This window comes from Pongo pygmaeus, chromosome 6, assembly GCF_028885625.2.
Source record: "Pongo pygmaeus isolate AG05252 chromosome 6, NHGRI_mPonPyg2-v2.0_pri, whole genome shotgun sequence".
Taxonomy (NCBI): Eukaryota; Metazoa; Chordata; class Mammalia; order Primates; family Hominidae; genus Pongo; species Pongo pygmaeus.
In genome coordinates, this window is record NC_072379.2 from 57,457,544 (window position 1) to 57,477,889 (window position 20,346).

The following is a 20,346-nucleotide window of genomic DNA, read 5'->3' on the forward strand; positions in this document are numbered from 1 at the left end:
CCTGGGCTTGGTTTTATTAATACATGTGCTGTATTGAGATGACCGCAGGCCACTGAAGTGGCGACTGAAAGACACATATAGGAGGACACAGTGGTGTGACCAAGCCAAATGGAAACCAGGGCTAGGATGGACCACACTTAGAGCCATCTGGCAAATGGCCTCAGTGAGGGTTGGTGGTCATTCACGGTACTCATGTGTGGTCAAGGAAGATGGCGGCCAAGACAATGGGTGAGTAAACCTATTTTCTGGTGGAGGCGTCTGAGTTTCAGACCAGGCAGCCTGGGAAAGCAGGGCAGGTTTTTAACAGTAAGCCTAGTTGACAGCCCCAGTCTTAACTGCCAAATGCTCTGAAGGAAATCTATTGCCTTACTCGGGATGTATTTAAAGAAAACTCATGCTACCCAGATGGCCTGGGCTCCAAGAAAGTATCACATACACTGCTTTGGGTTTGTTTCCCCCAATGACAAAAGGAATTTTCAGCCAGAACTCCTTGCTAATTCAAGGTCTTTGGTTAGCAGAGGGCCCTGTAGGTAGGTCTGGATGGTGGTGGGGGGTGATCGGTTCCTCCTCAAATACTACAGAATTGGCTCCCTGGACTGCCTAAGTTCCTCTAGGTCCCCCACACTGCAGCCCACATGGACAGCTTTCAGAAGATCATCGAAGATCACCTGTGCCAGACCAGCCTGAGGTAGCCATAATTTACCTTGACTAGAAATTGAACTTTAAGTCCTTGAACAAATGATCCATGAGCACTAGCTTCCAGCAGAATATACTGGGGAATGAAAAGATCCACCCAGCTTCCACCACTTCTTTGTAATGAGATCAGAAACAAACAACTAAATCACCTATAGGCAAGCTGCACTGCATACACCCAAAAATCACAAGGTAAAGGTTAAAATATTGTACTTGTGTTAAAACTGAAAGAACAAAAAATGCCTGTTGCTCTTCTTTCGAATGTTCACATACAAACCTTTTCTTATCAAGAAAGAACACTTGAAATCGATAAAGAAACATTAAAACTACGTGAGAATGAGTCATTACACTTCATCTTTATTAGAGATAAAGTGTTCTCATACTGTCACATGATTCAGTGATTCTGAAATAGACTGAGAAGTTATCTGGGGCTTGAGGGCATATGTCTCATTCATTCACCCAAAAACACCTGGCACACCCATGGCATTTAAATCAAGTTTATGACATGGCAGCCTCTCACTGGGTCTAGAGATGACCACAACCTAAAAGTGAAAGGTCACTGTAACATCACACCTAACTGTTAACATGAAATGAACGAAAAGAAAGAAAAAAGGCATGTGTTACAAGTCAAATCACTCTTGTCTGAGAAATGTCTGCTCTGGCTGTCAGGAACTTAAATACCAAAGGAAAGGTAAATTGGATTAAGTTACATTTGGAAGAGCATTCCAGTAAGAGGCTTGGTAACTTCTGATTGCATTTAATAGCATTAAACTGAATCAGTTTCTAGATAATGGTTTTTGCATACTGCAAGTTGCATTGATAGATTCTGTCCTTACAGAAGGTATACCTGTGTAAAGAACTAAGATGAAATCAGCCTGCAAAGAGAGAAATGATGTCAGTCAACCAGTCCAATTCTCCACAACTGCCTACAAAAAAGGATATATAAAAGATGAGAAGGGAGACATCAATCATGGCTGTTTGTTTTTATAAAAAACCCATTCTGAACTTGAGTCACCCAGCTTGCCGTCTTGGCTGTCCGCAAGATCAGTTCCAACTAATTGCCCAGTTGTCCCATTGCCTGTATCACACAGTCTATAAAACACAAACCTAGATTGAAAAGAAAGACAAGAGAAAAGAAAACCCCCAACCAATATATATATACATATTTTTTTAAGAGATCACTCAGCTTCTTCCTTTGACCTCATGGCTGGAAGGTTCTAACAAAGGCTTCTCAGTGTGGAGGGTGTTCCATCTCCTCCTTGTCTCATGATTATTCCTTCCCACACCCTAAGATTTAGGACTGGCTGGGGGTCACATGGGCCAGGCCACAGGAGCCCTGCCTTTGCCATCCTGACTCTGCCGGGATGGGGCTGGCTGGGCTCTGAAGTGAGCTTGATGGCCTTCCCTGGAGCCACATGCCTGTCTGAAACTGAGTGCCTGAGACAGTGACCAGGCAAAGGGAAATGCAGAAGCAGGTCTCCCTCTGCACACAATCCACTGGGCATGTCCAGGAAAAATTACTTCCACTCCTCTCCTCTTCTGCCCCTCTCTATGACCATCAGTAACCCACTGTCCGTTCCTGGGTGCCTGCCTGGCAGGCTCCTGGGGTAAATGGACCTGAACTCTTTACTGTGTTCCCCTGGTCTTCCAGTACCTCCTCCCAGTGGTCTCACCACTCTATTACCTGCAAGCTCTCTTGGTAGGACAACTGCATGCCATTGCTCAGAATGACTTCTGTGCTAGACACTGTGTTGCTAGCTGAGCACTCTGACCAATCTCCTTTTAGCAAACCTGCTTGAACTACAGAAACTGGAAAGCTAAAAACTACATTTCCCAGACTCCCTTGCAACAACAAGTCTAAATATGACCCAGGCTCTGAGGAGCAGACACATTTACATGACATTTGAAAGGAGACGGTGTCAAGCAGTGGCTGTACAGAAAGATTGGCCCCTCCTAGAGACCTAGTATGTGTGATTTTTCTGGGGCAGCTTGCAGAGATTCTCATGTCCAGTCCCTGGTAACCAATGCTGGGTGTGAGTGGTGGTGCCAAGGGAGTTACTGCTAGAGCAGTCCTGGTTCTCTAAGGTCCCTAAAACCCTGTCATACGTCATTTTCTGCTTAAACTCCTTAGAGTAGCTTCTGTTGTCTGCAACTAACAACATTAATCAAAACAACTTCTTAGCTTATACCTTAGGTTTTTTAATCCTTAATGTAGTATCTCCTCCTCATTGTTACAGAAAGTGCTTGAGATACATGCCTCATATTTCACTTCAGAAATGGCAAGTCTCAGTTACTTTGAATATGTTTTATATCAGCTTTATAGACCAGCATTAGCACTAGTCTCCTCCATTAATTCACTTAACAAAGATCTATTAAAGGGGTACTATGTACCAGGTACTGAGATGACCATGGTTCACATATAAGACACAGTTCCTGCCTTTATAGAGCTTATCATCTAGTAGAAAAAGAATAGCGGCTGGGTGTGGTGGCTCACGCCTGTAATCCCAGCACTTTGGGAGGCCAAGGCAGATGGATCACGAGGTCAAGAGTTCGAAACCAGCCTGACCAACAAGGTGAAAACCCGTCTCTACTAAAAATACAAAAATTAGCTGAGCGCGGTGGCGCGGGCCTATAATCTCAACTACTCAGGAGGCTGAGGCAGGAGAATCGCTTGAACCTGGGAGGCAGAGGTTGCAGTGAGCCAAGATCATGCCACTGCACTCCAGCCTGGGCGACAGAGCAAGACTCCGTCTCAAAAAAAAAAAAAAAAAAAAAAAAAAAAAGCTACATTTATTTAGCATCTACTCCTACCAAACACTATAATTGACACTTTAAATATTTAACTCATGTAATTATCAAAATAACCGACACCATCATTCTTATTTTACAGTTAAAGGAACTAAGGTTCAGAGAGGATAAATAACTTGCCCGTGACCAGAATTTTATACCTAGTAAGGGATAAAACGGAATTTAAATTCACATAGTTGACTCTAAAAGCTGCCTCCAATATAAACTGTCAATGCTTTGAGGGTAGGAAATCTATTAAGTTCATCTCTGAATCCTATAGTTGGAAGGCTCATCTAGCCCAATCTCCCATCTATTCCAGAGTCCCTTTTATAGCAGATGCTGCTAGTTTCCTACCCCAAATCCATAATTCCCTGCTTCCTCACAAACAGAATGCCTAGTTTGTTCAGAGCACCACTGAATCCAGCTAAAAACTAAATTTCCCAGACTCTCACATTTATTAGAGGTCATGTGACCCAGTTCTGTTCAATAAGAATCCAGCTGAATGTGCTGAGGATTTCTGGAAAAGTTTTGCTTTGTTAACATGAGCCACCTCTTCCTCCTTGACACTTCTTTCTGCTGGAATGAGCAAGTGGGGCTGGAGGTAGGGCAGCCATCTTCAGGCAGCATGGATGAATGCCACATGTAAGGATGACAGGCCGGAAGAGAGAAGGAGCCTCGGTCCCTGATGGCATCAGGAGGCTTCTACACCAGCCTTGAAGACACAGCTCAGCACATCTTATTACGTGAAAACTTTCTTGGGAATCCCTATTTGATGAAGCCCCTATAGTTGAGTTGCTGTTACACGGACTGAAACTAACACTCTGGATGACTAAGAATCGACTTATGTCTTTCCTGTGATGGGAAACTGTCCCATTAAAAGCCACTTACATGTTTGGATGGTCCTGTAGAAAATCTTTTTTCTTCTCCTTAAACTGAAATCTCACTCTCTATAAGATGCATAAGAATGCAATGTAAGACAAACAGCAAATAAATACCATCTGTGCATATACCAAGTACTTACAGACTATCTCATGTAATCCTGTATAATTGGCCGAGCGCAGTGGCTTGCGCCTGTAATCCCAGCACTTTGGGAGGCCGAAGCTGGCAGATCATGAGGTCAGGAGTTTGAGACCATCCTGGCTAACACAGTGAAACTCCATCTCTACTAAAAATACACAAAATTCACTGGGCATGGTGGCGGGTACCTGTAGTCCCAACTACTCGGGAGGCTGAGGCAGAAGAATCTCGTGAACCTCGAAGGTGGAGGTTGCAGTGAGCTGAGATCGCACCACTGCATTCCGGCCTGGGCAACAGAGCAAGACTGTCTTAAAAAAAAAAAAAAAAAAAAAAATCCTGTAAAATCTTATGTGGTAGGTTTTATTATGCCCAATTTGCATAATGAGATCACAAATAAGATCACATTCTAAGGTTCTGGATGGACATAAATTTGGGGGGACATTATTCAACTTGCCACAGTGGCAAAATTTTTACCTAAACCTCAGTTTCTCTCCTAACCCAGAGCCTTTCTATTGCTGTTTGTGGGTTAATGATAATGAATTTGGTCTATTTAAGTATATATAGCATGTGTAAGATTTTTGAGATGGATATAAAATTTAAAGCACCTTCAAAAACCACTGTCACCCTTATTTTACATGTTTGAATCTCTAAAATAAGTGCCATGCATCAAGCCCTATCTTCAATTACATATAATTAGGTTCTATTTTTGTGATGAATACCTTACTAGTTCCAAATCTGGCTTCGTTTTCACAGTTGAAAGTAAACACAGTTTACATGTACTGACGTATTTCTCTTCATTTCAATCTCAGAACACTATGTTGAGGAAAGAGTGAAATTTGTTTATCAAATATTACTAATATGTCTGAATTATCTTATTCTCTCTGAAATTCTGCATAAGTGTTAGTTACACAAAGTTACCTTGAAAACACTGCCTTGCATTTATTCAGTACTCACCATGTTCGGTGCTTTATATATATCTCATCCCTATAACAATACTAAAAAGTAATCTTATTAGAAGGCAGATATTTTATTTATTTTATTTTATGTTATTTTATTTTATTTTTTTCAGACAGAATCTTGCTCTGTTGCCCAGGCTGAAGTGCAGTGGCATGATCACGGCTCACTGCAGTCTTGACCTCCCAGGCTCAAGAGATCCTCCCACCTCAGCCTCCTAAGTAGGTGGGACAACAGGCACATGTCACCACACCCAGCTAACTTTTGTATTTTCTTGTAGAGACAGGATTTTGCAGTGTTGCCCAGGCTGACCTCGAACTGCTGGGCTCAAGCGATCCGCCAGCCTTGGCCCCTCAAAGGGCTGGAATTGCAGGCCTGAGCCACATGCCTGGTCTGGTATTTTATTTTAAATCATAATCCTTGCAAAACATCCTGCATGGTAGATACATAACAAATGTTTACTGATTAACTTTAGTATTTCTATTCAATTTTGCCATCCTTGCCCATAATTAATAAGTGATCAAAATATTACTAAATTGTAAAGAAGTTCAGGCAAGCCGGGCGCAGTGGTTCATGCCTGTAATCCCAGCACTTTGGGAGGCCAAGGCAGATGGATCACCTGAAGTCAGGAGTTCGAGACCAGCCTGGCTAACATGGTGAAACCTTGTCTCTACTAAAAATACAAAAATTAGCCTGGCATGGTGGCGGGTGCCTGTAATCCCAGCTGCTTGAGAGGCTGAGGCAGGAGAATCACTTGAACCCTGGACGCACAGGTTGCAGTGAGCCGAGATTGTGCCACTGCACTCCAGCCTGGGTGACAGAGGAAGACTCCGCCTCAAAAAAAAAAAAAAAGAAAAAAAAAAAAAAAAAAGGAGTTCAGGTAAAAAAAGGGAAGAGTCTTCTTAATAGGTGTGGTGCTCCATGTACATTATTAGACATCAACAAGTAGGAAGCAACTTAAGGTTTAACCGGAAATCAGAGTTTCTAGTCTAAAATAGTCTAATTATTTGTAAAGTACTTTTATATTATTTAAGGAGTCATGCTATAATTAATGAAAGTCTCATGTCTTCTGTACCTTGCTACATCAGACACCTCTGTTGCTGTTGCCTGATTCTGTGAGACATGCACTCCTTACATGGGTGAAGCATAACTAGGTTAATCTCCTATCTGTAACATTTCAGGATAAAAGGAATTTTAACTCTGTTATAGAATTATCAAAGAAGAACCCTTTGGTCATTTAAGGATTAGAAAGAAAGCACTTCTGATCCAATGAATCTCCTATCTAATTTTGGTAATGGCTATATAATTTCATTTTTGCAATGCAGATAAAAGGATATTTTTAAATGGGAATATATTGATAAAGGTGGTGCTGTAAAAGCTACAAATGGCTAATTCCTGCTCCCTTTCTTTCATCCCAGGGAGTGCCATGACATTATGCCTCTTAATAGAAATCTGAGCTAACTGATGTCTCTGGTAGTGAACAGAAGCAAATATAACAGGCAACATAGTTGCAGATGAACAATAAAATCACATCTTGTGCTAAATACGGTTAAGTCGGTGAGGTCTTGGCAATGCAGATATATTCAGAAGCCTTAGACTCTCTTCACCAGGCAAGAGAGTAAAAGAAAAGGTAATTCTTATATATGGTTTTACAACTAAAATTGCCACTTGTTTAAATTCACATTTTTAAATTTTTAAAGAATGGAATTGGTTATTGGTATTCATGTCGCTACCATTCCTGAAAAATCTTTCCTATTTTTTCCTTATAGATGTAAACTATCACAAAAGTAAATATAATATCTGTATTTTTTGACAATTTATTCCATAATATCTTTCACATTGGACTGGCTATTAAGCTTAAGTTGCTTTCCTGGAAGCTGCAAGATACATGTGGATGAATACATTCTCTACACTCAGATAACCTGTAATCCAGCAGGAAAAAGACGAATGGCTTAGAGCAGAAAGGCCGCAGGACAACCTAGCGGGTTGTGATGGTTAGGTGTCAGCTTGCCTGGTTAAAGAACACTTAGAAAAGAAAGCTAGTAAAGCATTATTTTGGGAGTGTCTGTGAAGGTGTTTCTAGAGGACGTTGTCATGTGAGTCTGAGTGGGTTAGGTGGGGAATATCGGCCCTCCATGTGGGCAGGCACCATCCAACCAGCTGGGGGTCTGGAAAGAACAAAAACAGAGAAAAGGTGAATATGTCCATCTGTCTGCTGGAGCTGGGACACACTCTTCCTCTCCTGTCCTTGAACAACAAGCCCAGGCTCCCTGGCCTTTGGACTCCAGAACTTACACCAGCAGCCTCGCCGGTTCTCAGGCCTTTGGCCTCAAACTGAGAGTTATGCCATCGGCATCCCTGGCTCAGAGGCCTTTGGACTTGGACTGAGCCATGCTACCAGCATGCCAGAGTCTCCAGCTTGCAGATGGGCTGTCATGGGGCTTCTTGGCCTCTATAACGACATGAGCCAATCCCCCAAATAAATCACCTCTCCTGTCTCTATAGCTACCCAGCTAGCTAGCTATCATATTGAGTCTGTCTCTCTAGAGAACCCTGACCAAAACAGGGGCAAAAGAAGAACTTGTTTTTGACTACTGGAATCACAGAACTCCTCAAGAGGAAGTAACAACTGATCTGGAACAAGAAGAACAGATAGGCCTGGTGATGAGAGAGGGCACACAGGGTACAGGAATGGCATGACAGAGACACAGGATTCTAAACCCAGCTCATCTCCAGAGTCACATGGCCAGAGCTTAAAACATGAAGTATTCAGGTTCCAGCACCCAACTTACTGGTGTGTGTCTCTCAATGTAGAGCCTGAGAATCGTATGTTTCATTTCCCCAGTAGATTCTGCTGAGGGTTCAGGTTTGAAGCACTGGGAAAAAAGTAAGAATCTACAGGAAATATTCAGAGCACAAGAGAGGCAGAGAAGACTGTCTGAGGCCTTGAAATGCCAGGCTTAAGAGGGAGGGAACCACCAGAGCTCTGTGGATAGTGCAATGACATGACCAGAACTGTGTTTTGGGAAATGACACCTGGCAGTGGCCCAAAGGCAGACCTGATGAGGAGACTCCAGACAGGGAATTCATCAGCAGGTTGATCATGGCCATCCGGGGAGACGCAGGGCCCAAACTGACGTCACAACAGCAGAAGTGAAGAGGAAGAACTGAAAGCTGCAGACAACAGGGTGGGAGACTTGGTTAAGGAGCTGGAGGCAGACTAGGGTCACGGGTTGTCAAGGGAGCAGGCTGAAGGCAGGTCTGACTGCAAAGCCCAGTGTCCCATGTGGCTGCCAGTCTAGAGCTCAGGTCTCTGGTCCGATAGCACATGTCACTTCTTCCTGATATTGCCACCAGCTGCTAGGACCACTGCCTACTATAGTACTTTCTCTCCAGACACTCTGGCCCACACTTTCAGCTGCCTGGCCAGACTTGTTCCCATCACCTGCAACATAGTCAGATCACATCTAATGTCTGTGCTTCGCTGCAAGGGACAGGGCCTGCTTTCCAAGCCCCAGACGCACTCCAGCCCTCCTCAAACCGACTGCCAGCTGGTTGGTCTCTGAGCTCTGCTCTTACAGACATGGTGGACTGGCCTACTCAGGCATCACTGCCTGAACAAGGCAGAGAAAGCACATGGTTTCACATGCAATGATGCTGTTTCTATAAAAATGATGACTCAACTAAAATAAAAAACAGTATAAACACTGACCACCTGAGGATAAAGAGCAGAGAGGATTTTGGGGTTGCGTGATTTTTGTTTTGCTTTGTTGTATTTTTAATTGGAAAGCAAAGCCATGGAAAGAGAAAGCTGGCAGAGGAAATAACAGAACAGCTCCTTTCCCAGTGGATCAGGTGGTGATACCACCAAGGTCAAGGCTGGCTGTGAAAGGGCAGGGTTCATGAGGCACCACCGGGGCGGTGAGGCTTTTTTGTGTATTTTGTTTTGTTTTCTGTCACCCAGGAGCTGACAATCTTTGCAAGGGGAAAGAACAAATAAATTCTGGCCCCTTCTTAGCCACTGCACAGACACTGCACAATGCTGGGGCACTGAGGCAGTCTCTGGCAAGCTGAGCTCAGGAAGCGGGTCAGGCGGGCTGTGGGCAGAAGGCTGGGGGAAGCATGTGGCCCTGGGGCAAATGGGCACCTGATTCTGTGGAGGGTGTGGGCAGCCACTTCCCTGAGTGCCAGAGAGGGGTGAAAGGAGGCAGCCAGGCCTGTGTGACACATGTGGCAGGGAGGAAATGTCTGTTCTGGCAACCTTGGGTCACTGTGTGATCACATAAACATCAGTAATATTTGAAACAGAAATCCAAAATTTGTGATTCTTACTATGCCTCCGATCTCAGTCCCCAAGCTCCAGATGCCAAATTGCTCTCCCTATTCTTATCTCTGCACTTGCTGTTCCCTCTTCCTGGAGTGCCCTCCTATCCCTCCTTCTCAGCCTAGTGAAATCCCATCCATCTTTCAAATCCAGGCAAAGATGCCACCACTTCCGTGAAATACTCTGACACTCCCAGGCTCAACAGCCCCTACAGCCTCCTCTGATCTCATACAATACAAGGTACACACCTCCATTATGACCCCCACATGATGCCTACCACTCTACACTGCTATGGACTGAGTGTTTGTGTCTCTGCCAAATCCTAACCCCCAAGGTAATAGTATTAGGAGACGGGGCCCTTGTAAGGTGTTTAGGTCATGAGGGCTGGCCCTTCATGACAGGATTAGTGCCTATAAAAGCAGCCCCAGAGAGCTCCCTCATCCCTTCCACCATGTGTGGGCACAGTGAAAAGGCACCATCTATGAGGAAGAACGCTCTCACCAGACACTAAATCTGCAGGTGCCCTGATCTTGGCCTTCCCGGCCTCCAGAACTGTGAGAAGTAAATTTCTGTTGTTTATAAGCCACCTAGTTTAGGGTATTCTGTTATAGCAGTCTGAATGGACTAAGACATGTACTTAAGTTATGTGAGCTACCTTTCAGCCATGGACGTGCCTTGTTTATCTTTGACTCCACAGCACCTGCAAGCAGGTGCTCAATGGCCCCTGTGAGCCATATGGATCACACATCAAACTCATCACTTACTAACAGGAAGATCAATGAATAGAAACTATGCCAATAATGGCTTTACTTTGACCCTTCACTCCTTGGAAACAAGGAGGGAAGAAGTTCTGATGGTCTTCCAGAAGCCTATTCTGGTTTAGCAACTACCAGCAAACAAGTCCCTCTGAGACTGTCCACTCCACATCAGTGCCCACCTAACCCCAACCCTCCCAGCCACGCGGACCAGGACCAGGAAAGAGACAAGAGATCTCTGGGAACCTCTCTGGTTCTGCCTGAGACAAGAAGTAATTCTCTCCAGGCAGCATAAATTCCACAGGTTGATGTCATCATGGGTGTTGCCACAGCCTCTTTTAGAAAGCAGGGGAAAGTTGTTTTACACTAGGGGTCTTCCTCTTGGTAACACAACTTCCTTGGTATGTTACCAAGACTTTGCCAAGTACTCCACGGATGTTTGTTGAATGAAACAAAATTCCCTCGTCACGTTTTATTAGATATCCTTACCTCACCCTTAGAGCCTTCCTAATGGAAAAGAAGATGAAGTTGGCATTAATGCATTCATTTTGCGTATGGGCACAGAGCCCCTCCTTATCAGGAGCCCAGCAGCAAAGGCTTCGACAAGGAGATATCCAAGATGTATTTGAAGCATGGGAAGCATTTCCACAAGCTGAGAGGTGTGGAAGAGAAGTGTTCCAAGTGGCCTGAAGAGCGGAGTAAAGGCGTGGAAATGTGAAAGTAGTGAGTGTGTGCACAGGGTACTGCTAGTCCTTGTCATACAGTCCCCACCAGGGAGGCAATGTCAGTCCTGTAATTAGCTCAGGTTCTCAAGCTAGGCATCCATGTACCGGCTGGGCTGTGTGGCTTTGGGCAAATCCCTTAAATTCTGTGGGCTACATCTTTGTTACTGGTAAAATAGTGATGATAATACCTTGCAGAGTTGTTCTAGGAATGCATAATGCACGTAAAGGGTGTGGTTAAAAATGCATAAAATAAATGGAAGATATTATCATTATCATTATTATGTTATAAGCTCCTTGAAAACAGACTATTTCTTACTCTTACTTGTCCCCACTGAAGTACCTACCACCTTGTTTTGCCCAAATTCAAAAGATACTAAGTATGTGCTGACTTAAATGTATCTTCTTGCCACTTTAATTCTATCATTGTTCCTTGGTTTCTGTTTTCCTCTTTAAAGAAATGTTCACTACCTTTTGTTAGCCTGATTAGACATTGAAGAGAGTCCATGGACACTGGATGCTTGAAACACAGATCCTATCCACCTTGAATTTACAGATTAGTTAAGGACCGCTTGAAAAATCCACAGTCAACTGTAATAAATAGTAAAGTAATAAAGTTCCCATAAAGAAGAAATTCTATGAGGCTCAGAGTCTTAATAAAAAATAGGTAGGATTTTAATAAGCAGAGAAGAGGGAAAGACAGAAGGCATTGCAGGTAGAGACCTTACTGAAGAAATCAATACAGGAAAGTGTGTGGCACGTTCAAGAAACCATAGGCAATCTGGCCTGGCCAGTATGAATAAGAAATTGAAGACACGGCCCGAAAAGTAGTGTAAGGTCAGACTGAGAGAGAACTAAAGACCAAGATGAAGATTCAGTACTTATCTCATGAACAATGGACAGCCACAAGTGATGGGGCCTGGGATCACAGAGTTTGAGGTCTAGAAGATTTATATAGAGGGAGAGTTCACACCTCCTTAAAAGACCAGGAAACCAAAGCAAGGGAATTTAACTTGCTCAATGTTAAACTGGTCATTATGGCAGAATTGGGATGAAAACCCCAGTTTCCTGATTACCAGTCAAGATCTGTAAGCTCCATGCCAGGGAGATGACAATATATGGTGTGCATGTAGTACCAGGGAGATGACAACATATGGCGTGCACCCAAAGCAGACATTTCTAATCGATCGGGGCTCCTTCCTGGTGGTGCAGGTCCAGCCTCACCATCCTCAATGCAGAGCTTCAGTATCTGCCGATAGTCGGCGCTGCCCCTAGAGGTGAAATCTATCAGCCTTGAAGCCCTCACCTTGCTACCTTAATACAAAAATGCTTGCTTTGAAATTCCCACAGAGAAGAGCAGAAATGACTGATGGAGGACTCAGTCACTTACAAGAGTAACTTGGTTGGTGCATCCCTCTGTGTGGGAGGTGAACTGTATCCTTCATGGTCTTAGACATTCTGTCACCAGCCAATGAGAGGGGTTACCCAGGGTCACCTCTATCTGTTCTCTACACCACCTTGTCTGCTCATCAAAATTACAACTGAAAAGCAGAAGGGGAAATCCCAGACTCGGAAATGACAGCCCAAGAGCATCAACAAGTAAACACATCACTTAAGATAATGATGAGGAAAGGGGAAAGTGGGTGTGGGGAAAGAAAATAATGCATTAACCCACAGACTTAAAACTAAGCACCATTCAATGTTTCCTTTTTAGTTCAGAAACCACTAAATAAAAATGAAGAAAAAAATCAGGAAGTTCCCTCCTTAGTGTTAACAATAGAACAATCCAGTGTGCTGTTACAGGGGCAACTTCTTTTTAAAAAGAGAGGCACTGAATGTTCAGATCGGCAAGATCTTGACTGGTAGTTTGACTTGAGTGCACTTTGACATCTAAAAATAGAGTTGTGATGGAGATCAACTGTAATTAACTTCAGACTTATTTAAATTATGTATTCAACATTGAAAGGATATACTGGCAAGAACGCTAACAACGAATGTGGGAATTTTGGATTCTCTTTCCCTCTGTAGCCTTGAGGCTTGGTGAAACTCTCCTTGTCTGTCTCTTCTAATTTGTCCCACCCCAATCAGTGATGAGCACCTACCTGCAAATATTTTGCAAAAAAACTTCTGGAGTATTTTAAGATCCTTCTCATTCAAAATCTGTACAACATATACAAAGTAAAATTATAATAAACTATTATAAACTCCCTACTTTATAATAAACTGGTAGATTAAAATCTGAATATAAAAATAGGCAAGTGAAGATATTGTCATATAAATGGTTTTATTCATTTCCCCAAAGGACTTCCCATAGAATCCCCTTGGAAAAAAAGAGTGCATGAAGTTTAGATGATTCAACTTAGAAAACGCTGACTGGTCTACAATTTTTCAGGATTACATTTGTGACCCAAAGTGAAGGGTACCTATATTCAGTGGACTATGATGGTCTCAAATTGGGTGGAAAATGCCAGGAATAGAATTGTTCTATGAAAAATGAGACATAAAAACAAAAGAAGTCGCATATTTTTAAAAGGTTGCTTTTTTTGTTCTTGGAGTTTTCCCATAACATTAAAAAAATTGAGTCCCATTTTTTGAAAAGTAAAATCCTCCCCATGCCATATTTACAACTTAGTAATTAACTGATTAGATTAAAATAGAATTCTAATAGAACTAAGCCAGCTCACAGAAAACACAAAATATGTCCATTAAAAAATTTCACAAATATCTCCCTCAGTGATATTTATTTGTATGCTTGCTTGTTAATTATATAAATAATTAAGGTATTAATAAAATTAATCTGTTTCCCTGCATGTGAGAATATTTTTTAACATGTGTGGAAAGTTTAAAGCTCATTTCCAGAAAAAAAAAGTTGTCATGAAATAAAAAGACAAGCATTCACCCTGAGAATCACAATTACCACTTTCCTCATAGAAATGTCATCTGAATCTTTCACTTTTTTTCCTGTCCTTTTTTTTTTTTCCAGAAGGAAAGTCAGTTCTGTATATTTTTCCAGACTATAAAGTATCTCACTTCAGGATTTTAGCATTTAAACTTGTACCCTTCTTTATCTAAGTTTGCTCTTAATTAATGTAAATAAGCATCAAAGAGAAATTGCAATACTTTCTGAATATAATTGGCATTGGCATGGTATTCTATTTAGAGCCTATCCACCTGAACCCAGTTCTAGAATGAAAAAAAAAATGCGTAAAAAACTGAGAGGCCCATTCTGCAAGCAAACGGCTGATGCCTTAAAGATGCTGCCATTGGCTGAAGGATTTCATATAAACACAGTGTTGACATCACAGCCAGCAGTATGCAGAGGGCAGCCACAGTTAAATGTGCAGCTCCCATTGCCCTTTGAATTAAGGCGGGGTCTCTGGTGATTGGCACTTTCAATTTTTACTCTCAACAATGCCAGAGAGATAGTTTTATACAGACACAGCAGCACGGTCTCTGGTTGCTGGAGGTTTGCTATCTGCCTTCCAAAGCCTTCAGTGAGGACTGTGACATGGTAGAAATAGATATATGTCCTTTAGAGGCAGCCTGCCTAGGTTCCATGCCTGTTTCTGTCACTTATAAGCTATATGACATTTGGGCAAGTCCCTTAACTACAAAGAGAAATAGATTAGTTACACAACCATAGGACGGTTGTGAGAATTAAATGAGTTCTACAAATGCACCTGTGTATAGGGCCCTTGGGACAATGCCTCGCACATGGTAAACACCATGGAAGTGTCTGATATTATTATTATGTTCCATATCTTATATGCATAGCATGAGATCTCTAGGTAATTAATGAAGATTACATCAAACTTTCTTCTTAAGTTGCCTAGGTGGATGGTGGCTCTCCTCTTGGCATAAATTTTGGGAGAAGAGATTTTTGTTTATTTGTTTGTTTACCTCTCAAACTAAAATTATGTTTGCCACTCAGCCCTCTAGTTTGCCACTAGTCCATCTAGCACATGGGAAACTGTGAGGCCATCTTTCCTCCTCCTGGACAAGTTCCTTCAGGACCTACTACCTGGCACTCTCTCCCACCCTCTCTCCCTCCCCTCCTGCCCAGTTTTGCCCTTTCCTTCACCCTTTAAGGACAAATGTGACTCTCACTAAGACTACAGAGTTCCTGAACTGCCCCCATGTTCTAGAAGGCTTTCCCCCCATGGTCTGCCTGGTAGGCTCCTTTTCATTTTCCAAAACTTGGCTCAGCTACCACTGAGACAGCCAGGCAGGAGGGGGTCCCCAGAGACTCTCTAACCAGCCTGCGCACTGGGAGGAATGCACACTGGGGTGGAACCTTGGTAAGTTTGCTCAGTTTGCACTGGGGAGGAGCTTGGCCCCTCCTCTTTCTATGTGGAAATCGAGATTCCAAAGGCCAGGTGGGAAGCACTCTAGCAAGGACTATGGCCTAGTGAGAGTCCCTGTTTCCCCCTTTTCTTCCTTTTCACCCAATAAAACCCTGTTTTAGTCACCATTCAAATTGTCTGTGAGCCTGAATTTTCATGGCCATGGGACAAAGAACCCTGTCTCTGACTGAACTAAGAAAAAGTCTAGGCCAGGCACTGTGTCTCACACCTGTAATCTCAGCACTCTGGGAGGCCGAGGCGGGAGGATCACTTGAGGTCAGGAGTTCAAGATCAGCCTGGCCAACATGATGAAACCCTGTTTCTACTAAAAATACCAAAATTAGCTGGGTGTGGTGGCATGCATCTGTAATCCCAGCTGTGCAGGAGGCTGAGGTGGGAGAATCACTTAAACCTGGCAGGCGGAGGTTGCAGTGAGCTGAGATGGCCTCACTGCACTCCAGGCTGGGTAACACAGTGAGATTCGAGAAGATGAAGAAGAAGAAGACGAAGACGAAGAAGAAGACGAAGACGAAGAAGAAGAAGAAGAAGATGAAGAAGACAACGATGACGACGAAGAAGAAGAAGACGAAGACGAAGAAGAAGAAGAAAAAGAAGAAGAAAGAAAAAGTCCTGCAACACCACTGCTCCCAAAACACCTTGTTTGACAGCCCTCCCACTCCCCACCACCCCCCACCCTCATCTTTGGTCTGTGGCATCTGTGGCATTGCTGGCCTGTGGTTCTTTTCGTGATGCTATGATTTGTTTCTTTTCATATTTGTCTCCTCCAAGAGGCTGTGAATCTCATAGGAGTAGATGGCATTTTATCTTTTTTTCTGTACACACAGCACATAGTAAAATAACTGGTCCCTAGCAGGTATTCAATAAATAATTGTTGAAAAAATATATAGTTTCTTCTACCTGCCCAAGACTAGCTTTCTGCCTCAGACTGTCATCCAGCTACGATTCTGCAATCTTTTTCACCATCAAGCATTTAAGACAGATGTCAGATGTGCTGATTCAATAGCCCCTACCTGTCTCACCTAAGAGATGGAGTCAATACTCATTCTGCTTTTGAAGCGACATACAACACTGGAGGGAAGGGGTGAAGGGGAAAGGGGACCAAATGCTCTTCAAACAGCTCCCGGGGAAGGCACCTCATCCTCCTTTTCAGAGAAGCAGGTCCTTGGGAGTCAGGCTCGGGGACAGCGTACCCCAGGAGCCTTCCTAGGGTGCGGTGGTTCATGGCCTCAGCCTGCACTAGGGAAGCCCAAGGGGGATACCTCAATTGGCTCCATCCAAGGGCCAAACGCCAAAGCCAGCCAGTCAGCCCATCCAGTGGGATCATCATTGGTAAAAGGGTGGCTGCCTATGGGCTGGATCTGGCCCCAGATATATTTTGTTTGGCTCACAGGGTCTTGAAAAAATGTTTGAGTTAGTTGCCAATGTCTAAAAATTAGCAGATTATGCATTTTTTAAAAAAAATCTAGATTTCTAGCTTAACTAGAAGAACAGGCAACAATAGGTCCCTCTCCCTGATAAGAGCACTTTGTGGGAGGGGACCAGTGCTGCCCTCTTTAGGTGGGGCGTGTGCTCTGCAGTTGCCCAAACTCCCCACCTCACTGAATTACTTCAACTCTCTGAGCACTATGCAAAGGAGTTTGCAACTCCCAGGCCAGGCTCAGCAAGAGAATCCAAGTACTGAGGCCAGGACATGTGATCTGGAGGAATCAGATCAGAATGTGGGAAGAAGTCCTGAACCAATGGGACAAGAGCTTTTTGTAAAAATTTTGAGACTTAGGCCAAGGTAGGGAGGTGATACGAAAGGTAGAGTTGAATGAAGGCTAGAATTAATGTGACAGATTTTTTAGAAAGTGTGACAGTGGATGGCTTGTTGAGGGGTGTGTGTATGTAAAATTTCATATCTCCAGCCAGCACGTCTTTTCTGAATCCCAGATCTGTTTATCCAACCGCCTATTTGACACGTCTAATGGGCATATCAAACTGAACATGTCCCAGTGGAACTATAGATTATTTCCCCAAACCTGCTTCTCCTAACATCTTTTCCATCTCAGTTAATGGCACCTCTATTCATTCTTCAGTTGCTCATGTCAACAACTTTAAGATTATTCCTGATTCCACATGCTCTCACCCCCATGTCCAGACAGTCAGCAAATCCTGTTCTAGCTCTACCTTCAAACCCCTCAAAATTCAAGCATATGTCACTCCCACTGCCATCACTCTGGCCTGAGCAATCATCTCCCTTTTAGATTATTGGAACAGTCCCCTAAATGCTGCACCTAATTCTGCCCTTGCCTCCTGTAGTCCCTTCTCCATACAGAGGCCAGACCGATCGTATGAAAATAAAAGTCAGGTCACATCATTGCCAGTTCAGCAGCTTCCAGTGATGACCCATGCACTCAGAGTGACAGAGCCTCTGCTGTGACCTACACGATCTCCTAAGATCTATGAACCACGCTCTCCTCACACATGCCAACCTCCTTCTTACTACTGCCCCGCCTTGCTCATTTGCTCCAGCCACTCTGGCTCTCTTGCTGTTCTTTGAACACCCCAGGCATGCTCCCACCTCAGAGTCTTTGTCCTGGCTCTTCCCCTACCTAGTATGTTCTTTCCCCAGATATCCACTAACCAGTCCCCTCATTTAATTTAGGCTTTGCTAAAAAGTCCCCACCTTGGGAAGGCCCTCCCTGATCATCCTATCTCAAATTCAGCCCTTCTTATTAATACTTTATATCCTCATTTTTGCCCCATTTTTTTCTTCTCTAAATTGTACCTATTTTTGTTGTTGTTGTTGTAACTCTCAGCTAGAATATAAGCGCCTTAAAGACAATCCTCAATACGTTTGTGTCTTGTTAACTACCATACCCTCGGTGCCTAGAAGAATCCATGGCACATGGCTCATGATCAATATATGTTAAATAAATGAATAAATACATATTATTTCTACAAGCTATTTTTAAAGATCATACTTCCATATGATCATTCCCCATGCAAAAGTATTTAGTGGTCTGCCTGATGGCATGAAATTAGGGGATAGTACACATAATAGACCTGAAGTTTTAATTTCATAAAGAATACATAAGGGCGGGTGCGGTGGCTCACGCCTGTAATCCCAGCACTTTGGGAGGCCAAGGCGGGTGGATCCTGAGGTCAGGAGATCAAGACCATCCTGGCTAACACAGTGAAACCCCATCTTTACTAAAAATACAAAAATATTAGCCGGGCGTGGTGACACACACCTGTAGTCCCAGCTACTTGGGAGGCTGAGGCAGGCAAATCGCTTGAACCCGGGAGGTGGAGGTTGCAGTGAGCCGAGATCGTACCACTGGGTGACAGAGTGACACTCCTTCTTAAAAAAAAAAAAAGAATACATATTAAAGTATGAGCGTGTGACACAGATTCAGATGATGGAGTGACAGAGACTTGCAGGACCACGTAACACAATGCTGTGCTGTGCAGCAGAAAAGATAGTTCTGCTCCTTTTAAACCTCCTGGCCCCTTGGAAGCATGCACAAAGGATGACACCATGGCTAGAATTTTTCATGTGCAAGAGCTGTCCACTCTGCACCAAGCATTATTCAACCCCTCCTTTGTCCACTGGTCTCCTATATGCATCTCTCATTTCTCTAGCTTTGGAACTTCTGTTTGTCTGGCTCTGAGGCCTCCAGCTCTATTGCCTAATCTTCTGGCTCAGAGCTGATCTCCTGCCTCCAGGCTCAACCTTGCAACCCCCTTTCCTGTCTGCTTTAGCCTAGAGGTTAGATGTTGGACAGAAAGGAACCCAGGGAAGTTTCTGGCAAAGGCACTTACTCCATTGAGATGCTTTTAATTTTTTCCTTTCTCTTTTCCATCAGACTTTTGAAGTTATCTGGAAAAAATAATCAAGTTTTGTGATGACTTCTAACTAGGAAGACATAAAACAAATCTTCAGAATAGCTTTAGACAAACACGTGTTGAAAAGGTATGTCATATTCCTCCAAAAATACGCGGTGTGAAGCACACTTTAAAAGGCATGGGATGAGGAGTTACTGAAACAGTCAGGAATCTGATGAGGAATTTACAGACCTGCAAAGGCAAGGCACAGAGCCTGGAAATCTAACACTTTCCACCAACTTTTCCCACTGAGCCAAGTGTGAGATAAGACACTGCTAATTCTAATCACATTGAAATATTTTCTATCTCGTACATTATAATGGAAAATGGAAAAGGGCCATCTTGGAGTTATAAAGGTTTGTGTAGCTCCAAAAACTAGGTGGAGCTTAGGTGTTGGTTGGCAGGCCATTAGCAAAGAAAGCACTTCAGCTGTTTTGGTGCTGTCATCCTTGGCACCTTGGGGTAGGCAGAATAATGGCCCTAAAGATGTCCATGTCCTCTTCCCTGGAACCTCTGAATACCTTACATTACACAGCAAAGGGGACTCTGCAGCTGTGATGAAGGATTTTGAGTTGGATGATTATCTTGAATTACCAGGGTGAGTCTAATGTAATCACAAGAGGCTTTATAAAAGGGAGGCAGGAGTCAAGAGAAGTGATGACAGAAGCAGAGGTGAGGGTGATGTGGGGCCACGAGCCAAGGAATATGGTCAGCCTTTAGAAGCTGGAAAAGGCAAGGAAACTGATTCTCCCTTAGAGCCCTTAGAAGGAACAGAGCCCTGCCAACCCATTTGAGAACTCTGACCTTACATAAGTGCAAGCTGGTAACTTTGTATTATGTTAGCCATTAGATTTGAGGTA

General features: G+C 43.4%; 1 protein-coding gene across 2 annotated transcripts in view; it reads right to left on the reverse strand.

Moving 5' to 3' along the window:
• Nucleotides 1-20,346, reverse strand: part of CHN2 (chimerin 2) — a 317,173-nt gene that overhangs the window by 254,680 nt on the left and 42,147 nt on the right. Inside the window, exons 1-3 of one of the 2 annotated variants that reach the window (XM_054494680.2) lie at nt 19,424-19,489; nt 18,853-18,962; nt 8,511-8,625 (exon numbers count right to left, since the gene is read on the reverse strand). The exons of the other annotated variant lie outside the window; for it this stretch is intronic. Of the exons in view, the coding sequence (XP_054350655.1) occupies nt 8,511-8,562 (52 nt within the window). The 5' untranslated portion in view covers nt 8,563-8,625; nt 18,853-18,962; nt 19,424-19,489. Of the gene's footprint in view, nt 1-8,510; nt 8,626-18,852; nt 18,963-19,423; nt 19,490-20,346 lie in introns of those variants that run through there. 2 annotated transcript variants of the gene reach the window in all.